The 26780-nt window shown below is 40.8% G+C and overlaps 1 protein-coding gene across 1 annotated transcript; it reads right to left on the bottom strand.

The window, feature by feature from the left end:
• Positions 1 to 9582: 9582 nt before the first annotated feature.
• On the bottom strand, positions 9583 to 26581 carry smpdl3a (sphingomyelin phosphodiesterase acid like 3A). Its single transcript, XM_079830895.1, has 8 exons — positions 26369 to 26581; positions 21327 to 21540; positions 21007 to 21151; positions 16814 to 16910; positions 15211 to 15374; positions 14840 to 15020; positions 14500 to 14624; positions 9583 to 10749 (listed from the first exon to the last, which is right to left on the bottom strand). The coding sequence occupies exons 1-8, from the start codon at positions 26469 to 26471 to the stop codon at positions 10435 to 10437; spliced, it is 1344 nt and encodes a 447-aa protein (XP_079687021.1). The 5' UTR covers positions 26472 to 26581; the 3' UTR covers positions 9583 to 10434.
• Positions 26582 to 26780: the final 199 nt, after the last annotated feature.

Raw genomic sequence — 26780 nt, 5'->3', positions numbered from 1 at the left:
TGGGACGAATATTGCGCGCGCTTATCGCCAGCGTTTTTACGAGATGTTTTTCGGCACGTATTGAGTGTTCACACCCAAGCGATTTTCACTGTGTGAACGTGCAAATTCAGTAGATGACGCTCCCGGTACACAAGGTGGTGATGCGGCACAGCGAGACAGTTTTTATGTGCTTGCAAAAAACATTCACACACTTTTTGCTAACTGGCAAGCAGCATTAGCAGCTCATCTTCTTCTATGTCTACTTACTTCTTCTTCGTCATATCAATGTGTGCTCGGCCAGACCGTTTTGTGCTTGAGCGCCACCAAGTCGTGTTTTACTGTAACGTCAGCAGCTCCAGACATGTGAACAAAAGCACCGATCTCATTGGCCGGCCAGTTTTTAACGCGCTGCGTCAAAACAAAAAAACAAACCCAAGGCGTTTTTTTTAAATGACGCTTTTGCACGTCGGTGTGCACACACACATTGGCAACCTTTGTTTAGTCACGAGGCGTTAAACGCGCACGATAATTGTCACAGTGTGAACAGGCCTCTCGGGTTTACAGGGTATGCTTAAAAGAGTTTCTGTTATGTGGCGGGGTTTTTTTCTGACGAATGGAGCATGAGCTTGGTTTGAGAACAGATAGGCCTATATGTTAAATGTTATCAACGTACTCATTCAACGTACATATTACATAAACTTTGAACATGAAAAATTTGAGGTAGTACATAACATTTTTCAAGTCTTCCACCTTAATCGGGTTTACAGTGCATACCAACTCAAACTATTATGTTTTTAAATTAATACTGAAAGAGTTGTCGGAAGCTTAATGGTGGTGATGAAGTCAAGCAACCGTGGTATTGTTTGTTTATCTGTCTAAGTTTAGCTTTTTACTTCCGCCGATTGTACATAGGCTTTAAAAGTCATAAAAATTTTGTTCATTTGTGAAGATTATCATGATGAACAAAAAGGGTAAGAATCATAAACTTGTTGGATACATGCAGAGATTATTTCTGTAATCATTCAAAAGCCAATGAAAAAAAAAAACCTATTGGGTTTTTTTCGATGGAGCTAGGGTGGTGTGTGTCATCCCTGCAGAACTGGGACTAGTACAATATTCAAATAAATACTTTCTTAAACCCTGTAATTTAAACATCTAAAAGAAATACACAAGACACACAGGTCGGGTCAAGGGCTTTGTAATAATTTCTGTCCTGAACTTAATCAACTGGTATGTAATCCCAAACGTTCATGCAGCCGCTGCCTCAGCTCATAAAATTAACCAGCATATTCCATGAATTCCAATTCCCCGGGGGCTGCCATGGTTACACAATCACGACAGTAATCCACAGCTTAAATAGTGCAGTAGGTTAAACATGCCCATCAAAGCAGTAGTTTGAGGACTGAACAGGCTCTGATGAGGGTTTGCTCAAGTGTAATGAGGCCCTGTAATCAGTGCCGAGTTGACCCATGCCAGTCTCTAGGATTGACCTCCCCTGTTACAGCTCTTTAACTTTTAAAGTAGACACGGGACTGCCAGCCGAGCTGAATATATGTGACAGCAATAACTGGCTAATAGGCCAGAGAGTAATCTGTTATGATTAGACCCTGGGGTCTATATGTTTACAACAAAGGACATTTCACGGTAAAAAGAGATTTGTAGTAAGCAATGCATTCTGGAATGACTCCCGAACTGCTAAATTTTTCTAGTTCATATGTAATATAAGGGTAACTTTACAAAATGTCTGACATTCGTTTCTACCTTATATACATGTTGTTTATTACTGTGTACTGTACACTCCAGTAACTTTAGTTCAGATTTTAGCAAAACAAAAAAAAAAACACAAAAATACTTGTGGACAGAACTAAACCCAATATTTGAAATACTCTGCAGGCTATGTATCAATCCCTTACCGTAATTAGGCATGTGCCGGTATCAAATTTTCGCGTTGCGATTAATTGCCTAAGCTTTTATCGCGGTATACGGTATTATCACGGTATTGAAATTCGTTGCAAAAAAAAGTGTTGTCATACTATAACAGGTTTAATAACTTTTTTATAACAAAAAGAACCAAACATTTAAATACATTAAAGCAATACACAAAAATGTATAAAGTAAACAAATATTTAAAACAGATTAAAGAGCTAAAGAATTATAAAGAACAATAGGTAACACTTTACAATAAGGTCTCGCTAGTTAATGCATTTAATAGTTAAATCTTTACAGTTATTATTCTTTGATAATGTTAGTTTAAAAAGCAGCTGTGAGGTAGTGTTAGCTCAGGTCCATTAAATAATACAGTTACAACTTTTGATATTAATAGTGTTATTAAATGCTGAAATTTACATTTAACTAAGATTAATACACGTTTTAGAAGTATTTTTCATTGTCATTTTATTAATGAATGAACTAATGTTAAATAATAGAGCCTTATTGTAAAGTGTGCCACAGAATAACAATCAGAACATATTCAAACAATATCTAGGGCATGTAATTTAATCCAGATTAAAATATAAAATGTTTAAATTTGAAAATGAATAGCCTTAAGTCTTCAAGTATTAAGTATATGGTTATGTGATGAGATTTGTTTATGAGGATTACCGGGGAAACGGCTGCATTTCTGCTGTTCTGTCAGCGCCCTCTGCTGTCAGGGAGTGAATGTGCGTTTCATTCAGGGCATGTCCTTCACTCTTTCCGCCATGAGCTTGGTTCAATCGGTTCCCTTTCGAAAGGGAACTCTCGCTGCGTCTAGCTGACGCTATGGGGAGCGCCCTCGGCGTGACTGGTGTCTGAGGCTACTATCGAATCACGGCAAAGTCTTTGACCGACGTCAGCCCATGACGTCATCATCGTGCGACCCTGGAGTATAAAAGGCCGCCGTGCCAACACATACACATCTTTCTCGTCTTCAGGGACTGTCTGTTTGAACTGCTATACGAGTTAAGGTAAAACAAATTCAATTATTAATACACACGAGTGTGTATTTACTGCCTGGAGAGCATGCACAGTCAAGTTCATTTGAAGTTGTTTGTGTGTGAGTGTGAGCAGTTTTCAATCTGAGATCGCTCCACTCTAGTCTGACTTTTTTCCTGAGGGAAGAGAGTTTGGCATCTGGGACTGGATGATGCTGTCTCGCTCATGCTGAGGCTGAGCGCTGGCATAAATCATGGGTTCTCAGATGCAGCTCGCCGATCGTCGCGACGATCTGGCGGCTAACGAGACTAAACAGCAAGTGCTCTTAGGGATGGCTGGTGAGAGTGGTATGAATCCTCTCAGCCACCCTGACCGTGTATGCTGAGCTGATGAATGTTATGGAATGTGCTGCAGGCAGGCTGCGGCTGCCATGTTGGCGCGTTAGAGGAGAGATCGCTCGTGATAGATTGCACGATCGATTTCTCCTTGGCCATAAACCATCAGCTCAGATGAGCCTTCCATTCCTTCCTGATCTTCTTAAAAAGATCGAGAGGGCATGGAAGAATCCATATTTGACCCAATATTGATCGACATCAGCGTTTTAACTTCGCTGATGTCGAGGGGATAGGGGAATATGGATATGTGTTGAGGCTACCGATTGGCGAGGAAAGTTTGCGAACTTTTCTCGCATTTCGTGGGCATCAACACTGAGAACTCAAACTCTGCCTCTCTAAATCACGTTGTGCTTTAATGGCAGGGGCATACACGGCAGCAGGTCAGGCTGGTGCGACCCTGCACACGATGGCAGTGTTGCAGGCGTACCAGGCGGACCTGTTGGAGGATCTCGACCAGGGGGCCGGGCTGTCCCCTGAGGCGGTTGCTGAGCTGCGCCGCACCACAGATCTTGCTCTCCGGGCCACCAAGCAGACTGCTGCTGCTATCGGCCGCTCTATGGCGGCTATGGTGGTCACAGAGAGGCATCTGTGGCTGAGCCTGGGAGAAAGAGAAGGGCTTTCTCCTCGATTCGCCGGTTTCACAGACTGAACTTTTCGGCACCTCCGTTGAGGCGGTGGTTGGAAAGTTCAGGGAGGCGAAGGCGCGCTCAGCGGCATTTAAGACATGCATACCGCTGAGATCCACGCCCCCACCCAGGCAGGCGGGACCTGGTCCTTCACGGTCTGAGGACCGTAGGCAGGACCAGAGGGCTAGCGTCTCCTCTCGTGCCCCCCCTCTGTGGAGGAGCAGGGCACAGAGGAGACGGGATTCCCGCGGGGGAAAAAGGATCTGAGGGAGGTGATCCAGGACAAACGCTCTCTGCGTTGGTGATGGATCACTTCCCTTGAGGGCGGTTATATCCTAGCCCTCTCATTTTTCCTTTTTAATGTCTTTTAATGATTTTTTACCCAGGCGCTTCTTACATCAGGCCTGAGGCGGGCCCATGATGAGTAGAACTTTGTTCTGACGGCCCGCCCGGACTTACTCAGTGAGAACGCCCCTTTCAGGCATGCAAGGGCGGTAGAACATGGTGGTGAGAACTGCACAATGAGTCTTCGCTCAACATGCCGCAGGTGAGAGTGGTCATTTTTTGTGTATTACACTAAAAATATGTATTTCTTACGGACCCCAGGTTCCTGTATAGAGTTGGGTATTCATCAGAGAGAACTGTCTTTCCCCTGTTTAGATGGCTTAGCACAGCGCCAGGCTCTGGGCTGTGTAGGTAGCGTGTGTTGGCTTTCCCTGGTTGGTCAAGATGGTGCCAGGTAGGCCACCGCACATGGTTATCAGAAAATGGGCCTCCTCTCATATTGAGAGTAGTGTTTAGGCCGCCGCTCTTTTCTTTGAAATGTTTGCGGATTACTAGGCGGTAGCACACTTTTCTGATAGAATGGAGTGTTTGTCTACCGCTTAGGGTTACTATGTGTCTTCGGTTCCCTAAGCCAATGCAGGTTGGATTAGTTTGTCTCTGTTATGACTGAGCGCTGCGGCGCAGTTGGGATGTGGATGAAGGAGGCGCGTTGCTGAGGCACGTCACCTTTGGTTGTGCACCACTTGGATCGGAGGCCTCCTCTCATTTGAGAGTCGTTGGTTTAAGTAGCAGCCAGTTTGTTTGTCTGGCAGTTATTTCTCGTCTTTGCGAAACTCGTACAGCTTGTAGGCTTTACAAGCCTCCCTGGAACGGGTCCCCATAGCAATGGGTAGCTATCATGTGTTAGGCCTCAGCAGGCCTCCATGAAGACGAGCCGTAGGGTCTAATATTACTACAACCCACATTTTGCAATATGTTTGTTCCCAGTTAGCAGGCCTCTAAAGTTAGGCCTCGCTGGAGGATTGCACCGATTCAAGAGTACGTGACAGTGGTAGGCCTTATCAGGCCTCCAGTAAGGCAGGTGCCGATGCTGAGGCATCAAGGTACTACTAGCCTAGCTGGCTATCAGGTTAAAAAGGGACAATTACGCTCTCCTGAAGGTAGGCTGTCAATTGTAGGCCTCAGTAGGCCTCTTGAACAAGGCGCATTTACAGTTGGAAGGCCTCGACCAGGCCTCACTGGAGGTATGTACTGATGTGCGCATCGGGACAGCTAGCCTGCCGGCTATCAGGTTGTAGGCCTCATCAGGCCTCCCTGAGGGTGAGCTCCCAGATTGTGGTCAGTCGCAGAGGGAGGTTGTAGGCCTCATCAGGCCTCCCTTCAGGCCTCCCTGAAGGCCTGCTGTTAGTTGTAAGGCCTTATTAGGCCTCCCTGAGGGTGAGCTCTCAGGTTGTGATCACTACCAGAGGCAGGTTGTAGGCCTCATCAGGCCTCCCTGAAGGCCTGCTGTTAACTCTAAGGCCTTACTAGGCCTCCCTGAGGGTGAGCTCCCAGATTGTGGTCACTCCCAGAGGCAGGTTGTAGGCCTCATCAGGCCTCCCTGAAAGCCTGCTGTTAATTCTAAGGCCTTACTAGGCCTCCCTGAGGGTGAGCTCCCAGGTTGTGGTCACTCAAACAAGGTAGTAGGCCCCATCAGGCCTCCCTAAGGCGTTCCTGGGACCCAGTCATTTGAAACAGTTAGCACAAATTGCAAACAGGTAGCAGGCCTCTCCAGGCCTCCCTAAAGGCTGGTTATCAGGTAGTAGGCCTTAATAGGCCTCCCTTGAGGACGAGTTCCTTAATCAGGATGCTCGAATAGCCTGCGTAGCTTGACTGTCGAGTAGTAGGCCTCAATAGGCCTCCCTGAGGGTGAGCTCCCAGATTGTGGTCACTCGAACGAGGTAGTAGGCCCCATCAGGCCTCCCTAAGGCATTCCTGGGACCCAGTAATTTGAAACAGTTAGCACGAATTGCAAACGGGTAGCAGGCCTCTCCAGGCCTCCCTAAAGGCTGGTTATCAGGTAGTAGGCCTTAATAGGCCTCCCTTGAGGGCGAGTTCCTTAATCAGGATGCTCGACTAGCCTGCGTAGCTTGACTGTCAAGTAGTAGGCCTCCATTAGGCCTCCTTGAGAAAACAAGACGTAACCTCAGCAAGGGACTATGCTTCGCTGGCAGGTGGTAGGCCTCCCTAGGCCTCCCTGGAAGTGAGCTTGAACGCTCTGAAAATTGGCGGTATTGCTGTCAGGTAGTAGGCCTCACTAGGCCTCCCTGAGGATGGAGTCCCGAGCCAGGATGCTCGGGTTGCCAGCATGGCTTGCTGTTAGGTAGTAGGCCTCTATAGGCCTCCCTGGAAAACCCGCTATCAAGTAGTAGGCCCACAGGGCCTCCTTGAAGGTGAAGTTCCTGAGCTAGGCATTTTTTGATTACCAGTTCTCTGTGGAGAACTTGTGGTAGTTGGGCCTACAGCTGGAGGTTACCCGCCAGGCAGGTTCAGCTGCTCCCCTCAATGAGGGTCGTCTATGAGCGCTCAACCGCCTGAGCCTGGTCAGACGGTCGTAGGCCTCTCATGAGGCCTCCCTGTTAGATCAGTCCTTAGGCCCTTTCGGCCTCCCTACTGCTTTGAAACACAAGCACCTGGTAGATCCTTGATTTGAGCAGGCAGACTCCCCTCGCTAGCAAGGGTTCTAAAGCGCTACGCTGAGTTTGCTCTCTTGGATAACCCGTCTCTGAGTTCCGGGCTAAGTAGGACTGCCAGTGTTTCAGTCCCTTAGTTTGGATGCCCCCTGGGCACCTTCCAGAGGTTCTGTTTTTGAACAGACAGGGTTGGCTAAACCGAAGTGTCCATAACACTTAGGGCACCAGGTCAGGCCTCCCTGGTGGCACTCGGGAGAACTGGTTTCCCGAGTAGTGACTGGCTGGGGTTCCTTCAGGTCCCCTAGCCACATTCCCTTAAAGGGACCCCTTCTGTGGAAGTAGTGGTCCCGGGCCTTCGAGCTGTCTGGATGGGACCCCACGCAGTGCGTTAGGGTTCCGTTTAGTTTCATAGCTTGGGCTATGACCGTAGGGAGTGCTGTCACTGTCAGCCCAGTGACCTGAGGGGGAGTCGCTCAGGTTTTTCTATGAATGACTTGTGTTGACAGTTGTCACTGCCAATGGGCAGACACTCCCCTCAGCATGGCGGCGTTGGTATATCGTTCCCCATAGCGTCAGCTAGACGCAGCGAGAGTTCCCTTTCGAAAGGGAACGTCTAAGGTTACGTATGTAACCTCTGTTCCCTGAGAACAGGGAACGAGCGCTGCGTCGCGTTGCCATGCTTCAGGGCCTATCTGCCATACAGTCCCTTCAGACGAGAAGATGTGTATGTGTTGGCACGGCGCCCTTTTATACTTCCGGGTCGTACGATGATGACGTCATGGGCTGACGTCGGTCAAAGACTTTGCCGTGATTCGATAGTAGCTTCAGACACCAGTCACGCCGAGGGCGTTCCCCATAGCGTCAGCTAGACGCAGCGCTCGTTCCCTGTTCTCAGGGAATAGAGGTTACATACGTAACCTTAGACGTTTTGTTTACATCAGTGCACGTTCCTCTTTGACGTATTGGTCATTGCTCAAACGGTTGATGGGTAAAGTATTCTTAAAATGCCTTCTAAAAATCGGAATAATTCATAAGAAATAATTATTCACGGTATTTTGAAGTGCCCACAATAACAATATTGTGCATGTTCATTATTGCGGGATATCGTATTACCGTTTACCGGCACATGTCTAACCGTAATATTTTTCCAACAAAACAAAACAAATGGACAGAACTGAACCCAGTTTTTGAAATACTCTCCAGACTATTTATGTATCAACCCCATTACCATACTTTTTTTTTCACAAAACAAAACAAAAAAAGTGGACGGAACTGAACCCAGTTTTTGAAATACTCTCCAGGCTATGTATCAACCCATTACCATAATATTTTTCCAACAAAACAAAACAAAACAAAAACAAAACAAAAACAAGTGGACAGAACTGAACCCAGTTTTTGAAATACTCTGCAGGCTATGTATCAACCCCATTACCATATATATATATGATATATATATATATATATATATATATATATATATATATATATATATATATATATATATATATATATTTTTTTTTTTTTTGTTTAATTTTATTTATTTATTTATTTTTCACAAAACAAAACAAAAAAATTGGACAGAACTGAACCCAGTTTTTGAAATACTCTCCAGGCTATGTATCAACCCATTACCATTTTTTTTTCAACAAAAAAACAAAACAACCCCCCCCCCCCCCCAAAAAAAAAAAAAACTAAAACAAAAAAACAACAACAAGTGGACAGAACAGAACCCAGTTTTTGAAACACTCTCCAGGCTATTTATCAACCCCGCCATTGGCATATCATTTTTTCACAAAACAAATCTAAAAACTAATTATGGACTGAACTAAACCCTATCCCAGCATTTTAAATACTCTCTAGGCTATGTATCAACCCATTACCATAATATTTTCCAACAAAACAAAACAAAAGGACAGAATTGAACCCAGCATTTGAAATACTCTCTAGGCTATGTATCAACCCCGCCATTAGCATATTATTTTTTCACAAAACAAAACAAAAAACGAATTATGGACCGAACTAAACCCAGCATTTGAAATACTCTCTGTATTGAGAGTTGCAGGATAACGTCTTCTGCTCACCAATCCAAAAAGGGAGACAAAGCTCTCTGAGATTTATGTGCCTGACAAACTCTGGCCCACCTCAGTAAAGCCCTGTGTGGCCGGCGCTTAAAGAAAGAAAGCCATCCCTCCTTTAGTGCCGCCAGTGCGGCAGGGCAAATATTGACCCATCCCTTTTACAGATGAGTCTCTATGGGGAACACGATTGGCAGACCACTGATGAGCGCTGATTAGAGCATCTCAGCCAGTCATTAAAACAACCTGCCAGAGTCACCACGGCGCCCCCTTTATCTCGGTGTCAACTTTCTGGCTCCACAATCCTTTCCACAAACCATTGTGAGTCATCAAAGGCAGCGAAGCACTTGAATGCCAGTGACCACATGAGGAGGGGGTCCAGACAAATGAACTAGAGAACATTTCATAAGACCCTCAGTGGAGGCAGTGAGCAGACAGTAGCTCTGCGAGGGGTCTGAGTGTGAATGGGGCCTCTGAGTGGGGTAAAGGGATGGAGGCTTGGACTGGACTTTACACATGCTTAAACAGGTGACCACGCTACAACTAGTGTGGTGTAGTAAAGATTGACAAGTTATAACAAGTTATAAGTTGTTGATGCTTTCAGGATTAGAACAAAAGAAGGACAAAAACAATAAATAGCTTTCAAAAGCCGTTATATTTTATTTATTGTGCAAGGAAGACTGTGGTTACATTCAGCTACATAGAAGAGTGGTCCAATCAAATAAAAATATTTTTCTCTTTAATTTTTAGCAGCATATATAAAAAAAAATAATAAAAAAAAGGAAAATATTTTATAAAAATTATTTCATTCTAAATTAATTATTTAGTTACTATGATTCAATAAAGTAAAAAATGCATTACAATTATTTTAAAAGAAATCTTTAAAAAAAAAAGTTTTAAAGTGCCTTAGAATCTGTATCAGTTTTCACAAGTAAATCTCAAAAACGATGTAATGTTTCACTCCAAAATGTATAAAAATTGATACACTATATATTGCTTAAAATTAAGTATTTAATCACCATAGTAATTGTTGTGCAGCCTTTTTGGTTTAAATTATTAATTATTGAATTACATATTTTTAATATATTACAGCAAAAACACCATTAAGAATAATGGCATTCACCAATAATACTAAAAATAATAATAAATATAGCTGCAAGCAGCCATTACCGGGGCCAAGCGCAAAGAAGACAAGACATGCCAAAATGGCTGGTAGTGTCAGATCAACAGCAGCAATGTGCAATTAAACACATATTAAGATGATTTTAGGCAAAAAAGGCTGAAAAAATAACAAATTTGTAATCGCTTTTTCCCGCCCTTTTGGTTTTGGGGTGAAGTGAAACATGTTTTCCTGAGGTTGACGCTTTAATTATTATTATTTAAATTAAAAAGTTCCCTGATATATTTTCATCAAAAACAATTCAAACCATTTTTTAGAGAGTTTGAAGCGAGTAAAATAAAGTATCTACTCCAGAACTGTAACATCAACTCAATCTTTCTGTCTCCCGGCACTCGCAATACACTGCGAGTAGGTCTCTTGATCCAAAAAGTGCACAGCACACACCTGCAACGTTTTGCAGATACCCTCGCATGTGATGTTTAAGTTGTAGCTCACCATAAAATGGTTGAAATACTTCTCAAAGGCTTTGCTCTGTGGCTGCTCGAACCTAAGAGCAAGTTCATGCAAGTTGTGGGGCTGAAGGTCTTTGATATCAAAAGCCTCAGTCATAATGTATTCCAGCTTCCACTCTGACCTCTGTTCCAGGTTTGCTTCTGTGAGATTTAAATAGAACTGCCAAATATCCTTTGGAGGAAAAAAAAAAGAGAGAGAGAGTGATTATTACAAGAGATGCCATGGAAGAGCCATGCTTTGAGCTGACACCTTGATTAAAACACACCATGTAATTAAAACTGACACTACCATTAATCATTCAGAAACAGGAACTGCTCTAGGAAGAGACACATTGGTAGTGCAGGAATGACCTCACACACAAAACATTTTCCCATTTATTAGAATTAAGCTAAACATTTGGCTTCAAACAACTCAAAATACCCGAACTAAAATTCACATTTTAACACAAGGCAAGGTACTAAGTAAGCTTCTTCCCACCTCAGAATAAAATATAGTAATTGCAACTTTTTCTCACACATCTGACGTTCCTCACAATTGTGAGTTTATGGGCCCTATCATACACCCAGCGCAATGCGACGGCAGGCGCGACAAGTGTTTTTTGCTAGTTTCATTTTCACGTCCAGCACCACGTTGTTTAAATAGCAAATGCACTCGCGCCCATCGGTTCGCCCATGGGCGTGCTGGTCTGAAAACAAGGTGTGTTCAGGTGCATTGTTGGCGCGTTGCTTTTTTGAGGCAACTGAAAACAACTGCACCATTGACCAACAAAAACCTGGTCTAAAGTCAATGGCGCAGTATTTTTTGTGTTATTTAAAGGGCGCGCTAGTAATATGCGCCTATAGGCAGATGCACAACACGCATACTCTGCTTATTACACACACATGGACACACAGCAGCACAAACATTTTTAAATATAAAAAATAAAAGGATTCCTCTCTGGAGAAGCATTCAATTCTTTCCGCTCGCAAATTGCTCCATGTAAATAGTGAATCCGTCATGGTACGAGTGCAACTGGGTTTTAAAGGGAATGGGAGATAAGGCTCTGATTGGTTTCTTGCACATTACGCCTAAAACACACCCATGACCAGGGCCACATGGAATCTGTGGAATTTTTGGGGGATTTCTGCACTGAATTTTTTTTAAAAATCTGCGGAATTATGCGAAATGGTTTTAAAGGTGTTTTTAAAAAAAAATCTAAGAATATTGGAACTGAAAACATTACAGATAAAATATTCACTTCTTAACTTTTATTTAAGGTTTACAATACAAATACAAATAGAGCAACTTGTTTTTTTTAAACAAAGTTAGATCTCTCTTATAGTACAGCCACTAAAAGATGGAGAAAATATTACTTTATCAATTGTATTGTACACAAATCATTAAATAAACAATTTCATATCATTCAACAATAGAGCAAAATAAATAAATACCTACCGAAGGGCTATAAATATATAGCTATAAATAAGTAATTTAAAGTGACGGAAAAACAATAATAACAACAATAAGCGCAGCCTACTACCCCTCACAATCGTGCATGTGTTTCTCAAATGACGGGCACTACAATCTGCGGAAATCTGCGCGCGCAGATTACGTGTTTGCCTGCCCATGATGACTCATTAAGAGACTAGATACAACCCTTTTAGACCATTTTTTTCCGTCGTTAAACTACCAAAAGTCGATGCGGACATGCTCCAAGTACACCTACGCCGTGCGCTTCAGACCATGCACTCGGATCGTTAAAATAGGGCCCTACACTCACCTAAAGGATTATTAGGAACACCATACTAATACTGTGTTTGACCCCCTTTCGCCTTCAAAACTGCCTTAATTCTATGTGGCATTGATTCAACAAGGTGCTGAAAGCATTCTTTAGAAATGTTGGCTCATATTGATAGGATAGCATCTTGCAGTTGATGGAGATTTGTGGGATGCACATCCAGGGCACGAAGCTCCCGTTCAACCACATCCCAAAGATGCTCTATTGGGTTGAGATCTGGTGACTGTGGGGGCCATTTTAGTACAGTGAACTCATTGTCATGTTCAAGAAACCAATTTAAAATGATTCGAGCTTTGTGACATGGTGCATTATCCTGCTGGAAGTAGCCATCAGAGGACGTGGGTCAGAAACAATGCTCAGGTAGGCCGTGGCATTTAAACGATGCCCAATTGGCACTAAGGGGCCTAAAGTGTGCCAAGAAAACATCCCCCACACCATTACACCACCACCAGCATTCCTGCACAGTGGTAACAAGGCATGATGGATCCATGTTCTCATTCTGTTTACGCCAAATTCTGACTCTACCATCTGAATGTCTCAACAGAAATCGAGACTCATCAGACCAGGCAACATTTTTCCAGTCTTCAACTGTCCAATTTTGGTGAGCTCGTGCAAATTGTAGCCTCTTTTTCCTATTTGTAGTGGAGATGAGTGGTACCCGGTGGGGTCTTCTGCTGTTGTAGCCCATCCGCCTCAAGGTTGTGCGTGTTGTGGCTTCACAAATGCTTTGCTGCATACCTCGGTTGTAACGAGTGGTTATTTCAGTCAAAGTTGCTCTTCTATCAGCTTGAATCAGTCGGCCCATTCTCCTCTGACCTCTAGCATCAACAAGGCATTTTCGCCCACATGACTGCTGCATACTGGATGTTTTCCCCTTTTCACACCATTCTTTGTAAACCCTAGAAATGGTTGTGCGTGAAAATCCCAGTAACTGAGCAGATTGTGAAATACTCAGACCGGCCCGTCTGGCACCAACAACCATGCCACGCTCAAAATTGCTTAAAATCACCTTTCTTTCCCATTCTGACATTCAGTTTGGAGTTCAGGAGATTGTCTTGACCAGGACCACACCCCTAAATGCATTGAAGCAACTGCCATGTTATTGGTTGATTAGATAATTGCATTAATGAGAAATTGAACAGGTGTTCCTAATAATCCTTTCGGTGAGTGTATATCTCAATTCTGAGTAAAAAGTCGGAATTGCTAGCTATAAAGTCAGGATTACGAGAAATAAGGTCAGCATTGCGATGTATAAACTTGCAATTCTGGAAAAAAAACATCTGAATTGTTAGATTTAAACTTGCAATTGCAAGAGAAAAATTACTGTTTTTTAATTAATTACTGCTTTAGTATCAGAATTAAAATATATTTTATCACAAGGCACTAATATATGGAAGCTTGTTTCAGCCACGGAATAAAATATAAAAAGGTAATTGCGACTTTTTATCTCACAAATCTGATTTTTTGTTTCTCATAATTGCAAATTTGTCTCACAATTCGGACTTTATAACCGGCAATTGTGAGTTTATATCTCAATTCTGAAAGAAAAAAAAAGTCAGAATTACTAGTTATAAACTTAGAATTGCAAGAAATAAGGTCAAAACTGAAAGTTGAATGTTCAACTTTGGGTAAACCGCAGTGCTCATCACTGTCACTTTTTACCCAGCCGTCCAATCACAGCGGAGGAGGGGCGGGACAAATACAACAAACACTAACCAACCGCAATTCTGCTTGTACACCGTCAACAGATGACAACAACAAGCATAATAATGGAACAAAATCAATTAAAACAAGATCCAGAGGAAATACTTTACATTGTATCGACATGTTTATATAGAAACAATACACAAACAAACTATCTGTAAAAGGAGATACTAGTAATAATTCCGCAGATATTCCTGATCATAGCAAGCAAAGCTTCTCAACTGAAAAAACTGCGCACCGGTAGAATAAACAGAAAGTTATCATCCGCTGGTGTGGACACCAATATAGTTGTCGCTATAGTTATCTTTATAGTCATTGTTCTTGGAGTGAACAGGCCTTTATAAACTCTACTTCAATACTAATGATTATAAGTATGTGCTAATAATTATGAGAAAAGTAAATAAATCAGTGCTTGAACTTGCTAGTAGGTGGAGACTTACCAGTAAACCATAATTCTCAGGGTGGTACAGATACGCACGGAGGCCAGGATTGTTTGAAAATGGCTCCAATAGACTTTTGATAGGCGTAACAGCAGGTGTGACAAATATAGAGTTCACAGGATTCCCTTGAACAAATACATTAATGGTACATAAATCAGTATGGTCAATGATCCGTAACCATACACAGCAGAGCACGCAGTTTCAAATACAGCATACCACAATGCATTCATTCACAAAATTTTTATTTGCACAACAGTAATTAAGTTAAAACAAACCAAAAAATTGAATTTAATAGAATTTTCTATTAAAAATATTTATGTACTGAGGTGAGTTGTGTTACCTTTGTGATCCAGCAGAACCATTATGCTGTCTCGATGAGTGTGACCGTAGAATTGACCCTCAACGACGTCACTGTAGTTGCGAAATATTTTGACCAGTTGTTCATTGTGGTTTTCTCGGGTGGCTGTTGTATTTATAGCATAGGGTAGGTAACCGATGGGGACGTGAGCAATTACATAGACCTCAAAGGAACAGATGACAGTGAAATTAAGGTCAGCAGTCACTCACACACTGCTGATGACACTTACATGGACATACCACTATGCAACTCTTAATTTACAGCCTGATAACAAAATGGCCTCTTATTATCAGTGCAGAGGGATCTTTCTAAAATTAAAATTCTTGTAAAATCAGACAGATATATACACTCACCTTCTCCGTGTTTTGTCTTGAGAGCTCAAGCGTTTCCTGCAGCCATTGGAACTGCCCAGCTGGGTCAGACATATTTATAGTCACTTCATTAGGACTGTAGTACAGGTTCGTGTTGAGACTCACCAGACGGAGTCCGGGTTTGATCACAAGAGAGTAAAAGCCACCTTCATGCAAACAAGTGACATTTGTAGTATTACCTCACTATATTGTCACAGCTAAACGACACTGTTAGGCATAATGCATCACAGTAACAGTCAGAAAAATTCAATGGTTATACATTTATATAAAATACAATATATTGCCAAAAGTTTTGGGACGTCTGCCTTTACACGCACATGAACTTTAATAATATATATCCCATTCTTAATCCGTAGGGTTTAATATGGAGTTGGCCCAGCCTTTGCAGCCTTAACAGCTTCAACTCTTCTGGGAAGGCTTTCCACGAGGTTTAGGAGTGTGTTTATGGGATTTTTTTTAACCATTTTTCTAAAAGCGCATTTGTGAGGTCAGGTGATGGTGGACGAGAAGACTCTAATTCATCCCAAAGGTGTTCTATCCGGTTGAGGTCAGGTCTGTGCAGGCCAGTTCCTCCACACCAAACTCGCTCATCCATGTCTTTATGGACCTTGCTTTGTGCACTGGTGCGCAGTCATGTTGGAATAGGAAGGGGCCATCCCCAAACTGTTCCCACAAAGTTCGAAGCAAGAAATTGTCCAAAATGTCTTGGTATGCTGAAGCATTAAGAGTTCCTTTCACTGGAACTAAGGGGCCACGCCCAACCCCTGAAAAACAACCCCACACCATAATCCCCCCTCCACAAACTTTACACTTGGCACAATGCAGTCAGGCAAGTACCGTTTTCCTGGCAACCGCCAAACCCCAACTCGTTCATCTGATTGCCAGACAGAGAAGCATGATTCGTCACTCCAGAGAACACGTCTCCTCTGCTCTTGAGTCCAGTGGTGGCGTGCTTTACACCACTGCATCCCACGCTTTGCATTGCACTTGGTGATGTAAGGCTTGGATGCAGCTGCTCGGCCATGGAATCCCATTCCATGAAGCTCTCTATGCACTGTTCTTGAGATAATCTGAAGGCCACACGAAGTTTGGAGGTCTGTGGCTATTGACTCTGCATAAAGTTGGTGACTTCTGCACACCGCGCTCTGTGATTTTAAGTGGCCTACCACTTAATGGCTGAGTTGCTGTTGTTCACGATTGCTTCCACTTTGTTATAATACACTAACAGATGACCGTGGAATATTTAATAGTTAGGAAATTTCACGAATGGACTCCTGAGAGCGACCCATTCGGCCATGGAGTTGATTGAAACACCTGAATTCAAAGATTTGGAGGGGTGTCCCAATACTTTTGGCAATATAGTGTATATAGCATTTCCACATAGCACCATATACATTGTCCATGAAGAAACAGTCCCAGACATATGTTACATTGGCTAGCTGAACAGGGCTTTGCATCATACTATCATTTACATCCATGTATTTTAGCAGGGCTTCAACTTTGTATCAACCAATCAGCATCCATTATGTCCAAATAATGTAGTAATGTAAATGTTCTCATACATGTCTTCCTTATCAGCCATTACCTTTTTGCAAAGTAGCTACAGCTGCTGGGTTCAACCACGGAGACCAGAGTTTGGCTACAGCATCATAAATTGCATTTGCAGACGTTGGCAACTGATCCTAAGATAAATCAAAGGGAAAAAAAACAGCATAACCTTAAAATGTTCAGTCAGGTGCTTCCTATATAAAACCCAAATGGCTCATTTTAAGGAATTAGTTGTATTGAAATAATTTTTAATTAATTACATTTTATGAATTAAACAGCTAATAAACATACTTTATCACTAGAAAAAAAACATGTTAAACATGAAAGTATTATGCAATCATTTAAGGCATTTCTAAGAATAGTTTTGGCATAAAGTGTTCTTTAAAAGTCAAGAACCTTAGGATTCTATATAGAACACCCTTGAACCTTTTTTCCTAAGAGTATAGTCTTAATATTTCAGCAGTACGCAGAAAGCATACTGTGCAAAACTGAGCCGTACACAGCAGAGTACGCTGTTTCATATACTGCATCCCATAATGCAATGCAATCACCATTTCCATTTTCATAAAGGAACCAGAGGTAATATCAGAACTGAATTTAACATCTTTTCTTGATTTAGGTTTTAGATCAAATTGGCCAAAGAGAAGATGTTTTTATATAAAATGTTATTAAAAATGCTAAACTGAATGCCACTCAACGCCCCAATAAAGTGATGTGGCAATGTTTTATTTTTTTTTTATTTTTGCATAATTGTTTGAATGCATATATATATATATATATATATATATATTATATTATATTATATTATATTATATTATATTATATTATATTATATTATATTATATTATATTATATTATAATATAATATAATATAATATAATATAATATAATATAATATAATATAATATAATATATAATATAATATAATATAATATATATGCTATGTAAAAAAAAAATGCTATGTTTTTTTTTTACATAGCATATATATAAGTGCTGGGGAAAAAATAATCGTGATTAATTAATCGTGATCCAAAATAAAATAAAGTTAACATAATACATGTAAAGTTTACATAATCTAATGTGTGTGTGTACTGTGTATAATTATTATGTATATATAAATACACACACACATGCATGTATATAATTAAGAAATATTTGCATGTATATACTGTATGTAATTTATCTTATAAATATAATTTATAAAAATATTTTTTTTTGTAAATATATACATGCATGTGTGTGTATTTATATATACATAGCAATTATACACAGCACACACACAAATATTATGTAAACACAAACTTTCACAGCTTGGATTTAAATAGGCAAATGCTTAAAGGTCCCATGGCATGAAATTTTCATTTTATGAGGTTTTTCAACATTAATATGAGTTCCCCTAGCCTGAATATTGACCCCAAGTGGATAGAAATGTTGATCGGTGTAAAACCGAGTTCTGGCTGTCTTTCTCTGCCTTTGAGAAAATGACAGGCCAGACGAGCCAATCCTGAAGTCTCCTGGTTTGACGTCCAAGCAGGAGCGGTTTCCTCCCTTTCCTCCGCCCAGAGAATCTGGCACGCCCAAGCAAACACTCGAGATATCATTACTTGTGAACGAGTGAACACTGGCAGTTTCTCAGTGTTTGGATGTACAAATGAAAACAGAAGTCTTTTTTCAGTTCCTTCTGATCTGTGATCAGTGATTTCTTATGTGTAGCTTATTATTTAATATTCGTGCACACGCTGCGGCTTCTCTCTCTCCCGACAGAACGGTGTTTTCGTGTTTTCTATCTTGTGAGTCAGTGTTTTTGTACGTCCTCGTCGCGTCTATCTGTTCTAAAATGTGCATACAGTCTTTTCTGCTCAACACCAGCAGAGTCACATCTGTAGAGATAAACCTCACACACGCCGAAGCTCGGCCTTCAACATCCCCGACCCCCAGTACTGCATCTGGCCCACAGCGGAGGCACCAAACGCGGGTGAGATTAAGCAGAAGGGGGGTAAGCGTGAGGGTATCTGGGCTAGGCTAGCCAGCTTTCCCCACAATAAACTGGATTACATTCGATTACTGCTGTTGTGTCTTTGTTTGCGCTGTGTAACGTTACTCAATGCGCGTCACTGACGCTATTCATATGATTGGAACATATCTAGAAATAATGCTATACTCAACACTTACTAACTCGTTCATCTCGCTGTAATGGTACATTGCATGTGTTACAAAGTTGGTAGAATAATGATGAAGAGGACTCGGTGTGACTGGGACTCGTGTTTATTCAGAACTCTCAGATACAAACATAATAAACTCGCGCTGACAGAAAGCACTATCATAACTCAGTAAGTTACTATAAATAACGTTGTTAGCAATCGCTCCGTCTCCGTGATGTCCGGTTCGCGAACGAATCATTCTTTTGAATCGGTTCTTTTTAGTGAACCGAACCAGTTCACCAAATCGGACTGAATCATTCTAAACGGTTCGCGTCTCGAGTCAGCGCTGATCCATAATTTACTAAAGTTACTAACTTTCTGACATGAGTGACAGTCCCTCCGACTAGAAATAGACTAATAACCTGAAGTATAAGCTGTAACAGTTCACCCTGAACTGAGACATGCTGAGAGAACTGATGTGAAGTGAACACAGGTCCATCCGTCTCTCTGGCAGACTCGTGCCTGCTCGTGCCTCGTTAAACCACGCCCCCTCCGCTCATTTAAAATGCAAAGATGTCAGCCAATCACAACAGTGGGCGTTTTTACTGAAGTCTCACAGCAGACACGCCTCTTGAAGCAGGGCATTCAGCCACAGGGCAAACAGCAGTATAGAAAAAATGCCTTTTATTTCTAAATTATGACATTTTATGATGTAAAAATCATACTAACAATATAAGTACACCTCAGGAAACATTATAAAATAATAGAAAAATGCCATGCCATGGGACCTTTAAGAGTATATGGTTGTATCCTTATTGCAGTGATTATTATGTTTCTAACATATGTTATATGTTTGGCAACAGTTCTTCCAACCCTAATCGGAATAGAACATCACAACATTTATTTCCATCAAGAGGCGCATCAATTTAGCTCAAGAGCTTGTTTTGACAATGCAAGAGTCCAGCACTCTGTAAAGTCTCCTCCAGCACATCCCAAAGACTTTCAATGAATTTAAAGGGTTAGTTCACCCAAAAATGAAAATTCTGTCATTAATTACTTAACCTCATGTCGTTCGACACCCGTAAGACCTCCGTTCATCTTCGGAACACAAATGAAGATATTTTAGTTGAAATCCGATCGCTCAGAAAGGCCTCCATTGGCACAATGCACTTTACACTCTCAAGACCCTTAAAAGGTACTAAAGACGTCGTTACAAAGTCCATCTCACTACAGTGGTTCTAAAATAACTTTATGAATCGGCGAGAATAGTTTTTGTGCGCAAAAAAACCCTAAATAACGACTTATATAGTGATGACGATTTCAAAACACGGCCTCATGAAGCTTCGAAGCATTATGAATCAGTGAGTCGAATCATGATTCGGATCGCGTGTCAAACCGCCAAACTGCTGAAATTTGGCGATCCAAACCGCTGATTCGACTCACTGATTCATAACGCTTCGAAGCTTCATGATGCCGTGTTTTGAAATCGTCATCACTATATAAGTCGCTATTTAGGTTTTTTTTGCGTCTTTAGTACCTTTTAAGGGTCTTGAGAGTGAACCGTGCATTGTGCCAATGGAGGCCTTTCAGAGCCATCAGATTTCAACTAAAATATCTTCATTTGTGTTCCGAAGATGAACGGAGGTATTACGGGTGTCGAACGACATGAGGGTAAGTAATTAAATGACAGAATTTTCATTTTTGGGTGAACTAACCCTTTAAGCTCTGGACTCAGAGGTGCCAATTCATGTGTGAAAATGATTCTTCATGCTCGCTCCCAGCCATTCTTTCACAGTTTGAGTCTGATGAATCTTTACACTGTCATCCTGGAATATAGCCATGATGTGTCTTCCTACATGGTTGTTTAAGAAAATGTAAAGCTATACACTCCATCAATTAGGGTTAGAAGAACTGTTGCTAAACATATATTCTTTGGCCACACAGTGTATCATTTTCAGTGTATGCTTTTCTGCAAGCAGTGTGCAAATATTCCATTCAAACAACCTAAATGTCTGTCCTTTATTTGACCCCAGAACTGTTGCCTTGGCTATAACTCCTAGAGCTCTAGTTACCCTTGGATTTGAAATACCTGTGGCCAGTAGTCGTGGTTGCCCAGGGCAGGGTAGACTGGCAGCTTTGGGAAGAACTGACGTATGGTTTGAGTCATATTGGCAATAACATTGATCACTACATCAGTGGAAAGCTCTTCTTTAGGGACGTGTGGAGGGCTGTCTCTGCAGTGAGGGACACAACATTTAAATAAAAGTTAATGAGAAGTATTGAAGACTAAAACCATTATTTGTTCATTTGCTCCCAAATTCAATCTCCCACTTTCAAGTAGAAAAATGATGCCCAATATGCGGTTACACAGAACAGCTGCAAGATAAAAAAAATTAGATTGCTTTATACCCTGTCCATATAATGAACTTGGGCTGCAGGTCCACTTGTTTCATGTAACTGAACGCTGAGAGAATGAGCTGGTATGGAGAATCGCACAGGAAATCTCCAAACACCCCTGGGTCCAATGCAGGAACACCCTTGGAGGAAAAACACACTTTGGTGTGGTCTTCTGTGACATGGTAGGTTGGATCCAAGTGCAGGTCTGAGATATGCCAGAATTTAGCTGGAATTTAAAATGCTTAAGTTAAAAGCCATTGGAAAATATGCAAAATAACTCCCTTTAAATACTCACATGCATGTCAAATATTTTGTCTCATTCAGAAGCTTGTCATGCTTTCAAAGAGCACTGAAATAAATAAATTCTTCTTAATGAATCCTTATATCAACTTCCTTATGCAAATATTTCAAAATTAATCTGGTTTCTTTGTTGTTTTTTTTGACCCAGTAGAAAGATACTGTTGAACTTTTACCCATTAATTAAATTTTTTACCATTTTTGTTTTGTTAAGAAAAATTACTGTTTTCCAGCATTACAATATATTATTTTTGTTTAAAGACAACTAGACCTCAACAAGACCACAAAATATTGAAAATAATGACATGAATTAAAAAAAAAGTACAATCAACTCGATAAATAGTTAAATCATATAATGTATTAATACACTATTTTAATAATCTTTACAAATGATAATTATGTTATTTGTGTGTGTGTGTGTGTGTATATATACAGTGAGGAAAATAAGTATTTGAACACCCTGCTATTTTGCAAGTTCTCCCACTTAGAAATCATGGAGGGGTCTGAAATTGTCATCATAGGTACATGTCCACTGTGAGAGACATAATCTAAAAAAAAGAAAAATCACAATGTATGATTTTTTAACTATTTATTTGTATGATACAGCTGCAAATAAGTATTTGAACACCTGAGAAAATTAATGTTAATATTTGGGACAGTAGCCTTTGTTTGCAATTACAGAGGTCAAACATTTCCTGTAGTTTTTCACCAGGTTTGCACACACTGCAGGAGGGATTTTGACCCACTCCTCCACACAGATCTTCTCTAGATCAGTCAGGTTTCTGGCCTGTCGCTGAGAAACATGGAGTTTGAGCTCCCTCCAAAGATTCTCTATTGGGTTTAGGTCTGGAGACTGGCTAGGCCACGGCAGAACCTTGATATGCTTCTTACAGAGCCACTCCTTGGTTATCCTGGCTGTGTGCTTCGGGTCATTGTCATGTTGGAAGACCCAACCTCGACCCATCTACAATGCTCTAACTGAGGGAAGGAGGTTGTTCCCCAAAATCTCACAATACATGGCCCCAGTCATCCTCTCCTTAATACAGTGCAGTCGCCCTGTCCCATGTGCAGAAAAACACCCCCAAAGCATGATGCTACGACCCCCATGCTTCACAGTAGGGATGGTGTTCTTGGGATGGTACTCATCATTCTTCTTCCTCCAAACACGTTTAGTGGAATTATGACCAAAAAGTTCTATTTTGGTCTCATCTGACCACATGACTTTCTCCCATGACTCCTCTGGATCATCCAAATGGTCATTGGCAAACTTAAGACGGGCCTGGACATGTGCTGGTTTAAGCAGGGGAACCTTCCGTGCCATGCATGATTTCAAACCATGACGTCTTAGTGTATTACCAACAGTAACCTCGGAAACGGTGGTCCCAGCTCTTTTCAGGTCATTGACCAGCAGCTCCTCCCGTGTAGTTCTGGGCTGATTTCTCACCTTTCTTAGGATCATTGAGACCCCACGAGGTGAGATCTTGCATGGAGCCCCAGTCCGAGGGAGATTGACAGTCATGTTTAGCTTCTTCCATTTTCTAATGATTGCTCCAACAGTGGAACTTTTTTCACCAAGCTGCTTGGCAATTTCCCTGTAGCCCTTTCCAGCCTTGTGGAGGTCTACAATTTTGTCTCTAGTGTCTTTGGAAAGCTCTTTGGTCTTGGCCATGTTAGTAGTTGGATTCTTACTGATTGTATGGGGTGGACAGGTGTCTTTATGCAGCTAACGACCTCAAACAGGTGCATTTAATTTAGGATAATAAATGGAGTGGAGGTGGACATTTTAAAGGCAGACTAACAGGTCTTTGAGGGTCAGAATTCTAGCTGATAGACAGGTGTTTAAATACTTATTTGCAGCTGTATCATACAACTTAATAGTTAAAAAATCATACATTGTGATTTCTGGATTTTCTTTTTTAGATTATGTCTCTCACAGTGGACATGCACCTACGATGACAATTTCAGACCCCTCCATGATTTCTAAGTGGGACAACTTGCAAAATAGCAGGGTGTTCAAAAGCTTATTTTTTCTTCACTGTATATGTATATATTGGGATCATACAAAATGTGTTATTTTTTTATTTAGTGCTGTCCTGAATAAGATATTTTGCAAAAAAATGTTTTACATATAGTCCACAAGACAAAACAAAAAAAGCTGAATTAATGAAAATGACCCCCTTCAAAAGTTTATGAACCATTGATTCTCAATACTGTGTCGTTCCCTGGATGATGCACAGCTGTTTTTTGTTTTTGTTTGTTTTATTATGATTTTGAGATCCATCTTTTCTCACTGAGGACAATTGAGGGACTCAAACACAATGCATTAAGAGCCGGGGGGTGAAAACTTATTGAATTTGAAAAACAAGGTAAATTGCACTTAATTTGTCTGCCAGGAAACATGTAAGCATCTTCTGTTGCTTCTGAAGGGCAGTACTAAATGAAAAAAAAATTATATTTAAACAAAAGAAAAAAAATTTGGACATCATCCTGTTCAAAAGTTTTTAACCCCCGGCTCCTAATGCATCGCGTTTCCTTCTGGAGCATCAGTGAATGTTTTAACCTGTTTTAATAGTTGTGTTTGAGTCCCTCAATCGTCCTCAGTGTGAAAAGATGGATCTCAAAATCATATAGTCACTGCTGGAAAGCGTTCAAACATGCACAAACTGAAACATTTTAAGAACATTGGGCTTTAACTGCTCAGGACGAACAAGGGACTCATGAACAACCATCACAAAACAAAAAAAACAGCCATGGATCATCCAGGAAACGACACAAAGTATTCAGAATCAATGTTTCATAAACTTTTGAGCGGGGTTATTTTAATAAATTCAATTTTTTTTTGTCGTATGTACTATATACAGGGGTGTTGAAATTAATAATTTCTACGATGCATCGTGGGGGTGAAAACTTATTGAATTTGAAAATCAAGGTAAATTGCACTTAATTTGTCTTCCGGGAAACATGCAAGTATCTGTTGCTTCTGAAGGGCAGTACTAAATGTTATGCTAAAAATTACATTTAAACAAATTAAGAAAAATTTGGACATATTAAATTAATCGTTTCTACGATGCATCACGATGCAGACGAGGACGATTCGGTATCGGTTCAGTAATAGACCATAACCGGTTATAATGTACTGATTATTTTCTGACGTCATTTGTCGTGGTAGCATACAATGGCAGAGGGAGGCGAGACTTGAGTGCGAGTAGGCCTAATTAAAATGCTCCAACTACTTCAAAAGCCGACATCAGGGCACATTTCGGCTTTTATGAACAGCCTGGTAAGCACGACCTGGAGAAAAACAATTTAATTTACACTTGGGCACATAAATGTATCTCCGCAGAACGGATATAAATCCGATTTTCATTTGCCACACTAGGCCTATATGTAGATTTAATGGAGTTCACGTCACCGAAAACAACAGACATAAGCTGCATTTTATTGATCATCAGCTATTTCAAAATCAAAGACCGCACTAGGAGAGAGTGCGGCAACAGCACTTGTAAGATCATTCAGTTTCTTTACTTTTAATGAAGATGATCGTGTTGAGCACCTCTGCGACTTACTCTCGGTTTAATTTGCGGTAGTTTGTGCGTTGGCTTGATGAAGAGATAATGTAGCTCCTATCATAGTCATATCGCTGTCATGTCTATAGCGTGTCATATAGCACATAACACGCACACGTTTATTCTTTAGCATTGTTGGGAGGAGTAAAATTTGCATATGTGGTTTCAACAACCAGATGCATTTAGACCTATTCGGTTTCATCTGGAATGCGGCCCAGATCACCTCCTGAAGTGGCTTTTAGTTTTTACTTTTGTGTATTTGTTCTAAACGCTCCTGTTGTCTTCTGTGCCCAAGACTTGAGTTTTGTTTGATGTTTGATACATTCAAGAAGCGGGTTTCCTTTGAGCAGGTAAAATGAAAGGTTCAGTTCATATAACTGACTGACAAAATTGTATGTGAGGATGCAGTGCATCGTGACATCAAATTGAACCGAATCAATGGCATGATAAACATAATCGAACCGAACCGAACCGTGAGACCAGTGTAGGTTCACACCATTAACTATATGTAAACATTTTGTAAGTAAAATATCTTATTCAGGAATAACATGCGTTTTGTATCTCTCCTAGTTAAAATTATTCACACTTTCAAAAAATGTAACAACACAACTGCTCATAATATTGTGGGGGAAAAAACATTACATACCAGCCTATTTCAATATCCAAGTTAAATATGACATAAACATTTTAAGTTCTCTTAACCACAGAAAATCTAATTTCAGCACAGTACATTTAGTGCTCGGCTATAAGCTCTTTTTATGAAATTTAAGTAATATATTTTTTTAGATGCATTTCCTCAACTGTCAATTGAATTACTGTACTTTGAAATAAACTAACCTGACTAAAACAGTCATTTTAAAAAGACGGCTGTACCAACAATATTACAAGATGCAACACCATTGTCGTGACTCGTGTACATAATACATGCAAGGTGTTAAGAGTATCAAAGTCTCAAACAGAACACACTGCAAACATGGACAAAAACAACAGCTAAATGTACAAGAATCTCTGATTCTACTTTAGAAATTACAAGGCATGTCCGTTAAAACCGCCAACAAAACACCGGCAAATGCCAAACATATGTAAAGTGTGCGCGCAACAGAGCAAACTAATGCAAACTAATGCATAACGCCAACTTCAGGAGGAGACATGAAGCCCATTTAACAGCTGATCAGGCTCTGAAAGACTTACATGCGCTCTGCAGGTGTTTGAAGACATTATTAACCGGCGCAGCAGAAACCTGCTGGTAAAAAACATTACCAAACACGCATAATAGAAAGAGTAAAGCCATCATTCCTGCGCGTGCCTGTTCCGCCTATTATTAAACCCTTCTTGTGTAAACCAAAACAGGAAAAACAGCAGCTCTCACGTGACGCTGTTGTTTGCGCAACCTTCTGCAGTCACGCGCACTGATTGGTCATCACCGATTGGACATCACCTTACCTAGGCCTATATATTTGCATAAAGGTAAACGTTTATAAACACAGCAAATGTTTTTGGTCAACAGAAACTATACAATGTAAAATGACAAAACAATTTTCCTGACAGTACTGAATTCACTTTTTGTCAGCCATAGCCAACATTAATATCATGAATGAACACA

Source organism: Gobio gobio (genome assembly GCF_949357685.1).
Source record: "Gobio gobio genome assembly, chromosome: 12".
NCBI lineage: Eukaryota > Metazoa > Chordata > Actinopteri > Cypriniformes > Gobionidae > Gobio > Gobio gobio.
Note: the sequence above shows the minus strand (reverse complement) of the source record. Positions and strands in the feature narration are given on the sequence as shown.

Coding starts and splice junctions, on each gene's coding strand:
- smpdl3a (XM_079830895.1), bottom strand. CDS start 26,471: ATGATGGCTTTACTCTTTCTATTATGCGTGTTTGGTAATGTTTTTTAC. Junction 21,152..21,326: donor AAGTTCATTATATGGACAGG/GTATAAAGCAAT, acceptor CCCTCACTGCAG/AGACAGCCCTCCACACGTCC. Junction 15,021..15,210: donor CAAGACAAAACACGGAGAAG/GTGAGTGTATAT, acceptor TGTTCCTTTGAG/GTCTATGTAATTGCTCACGT.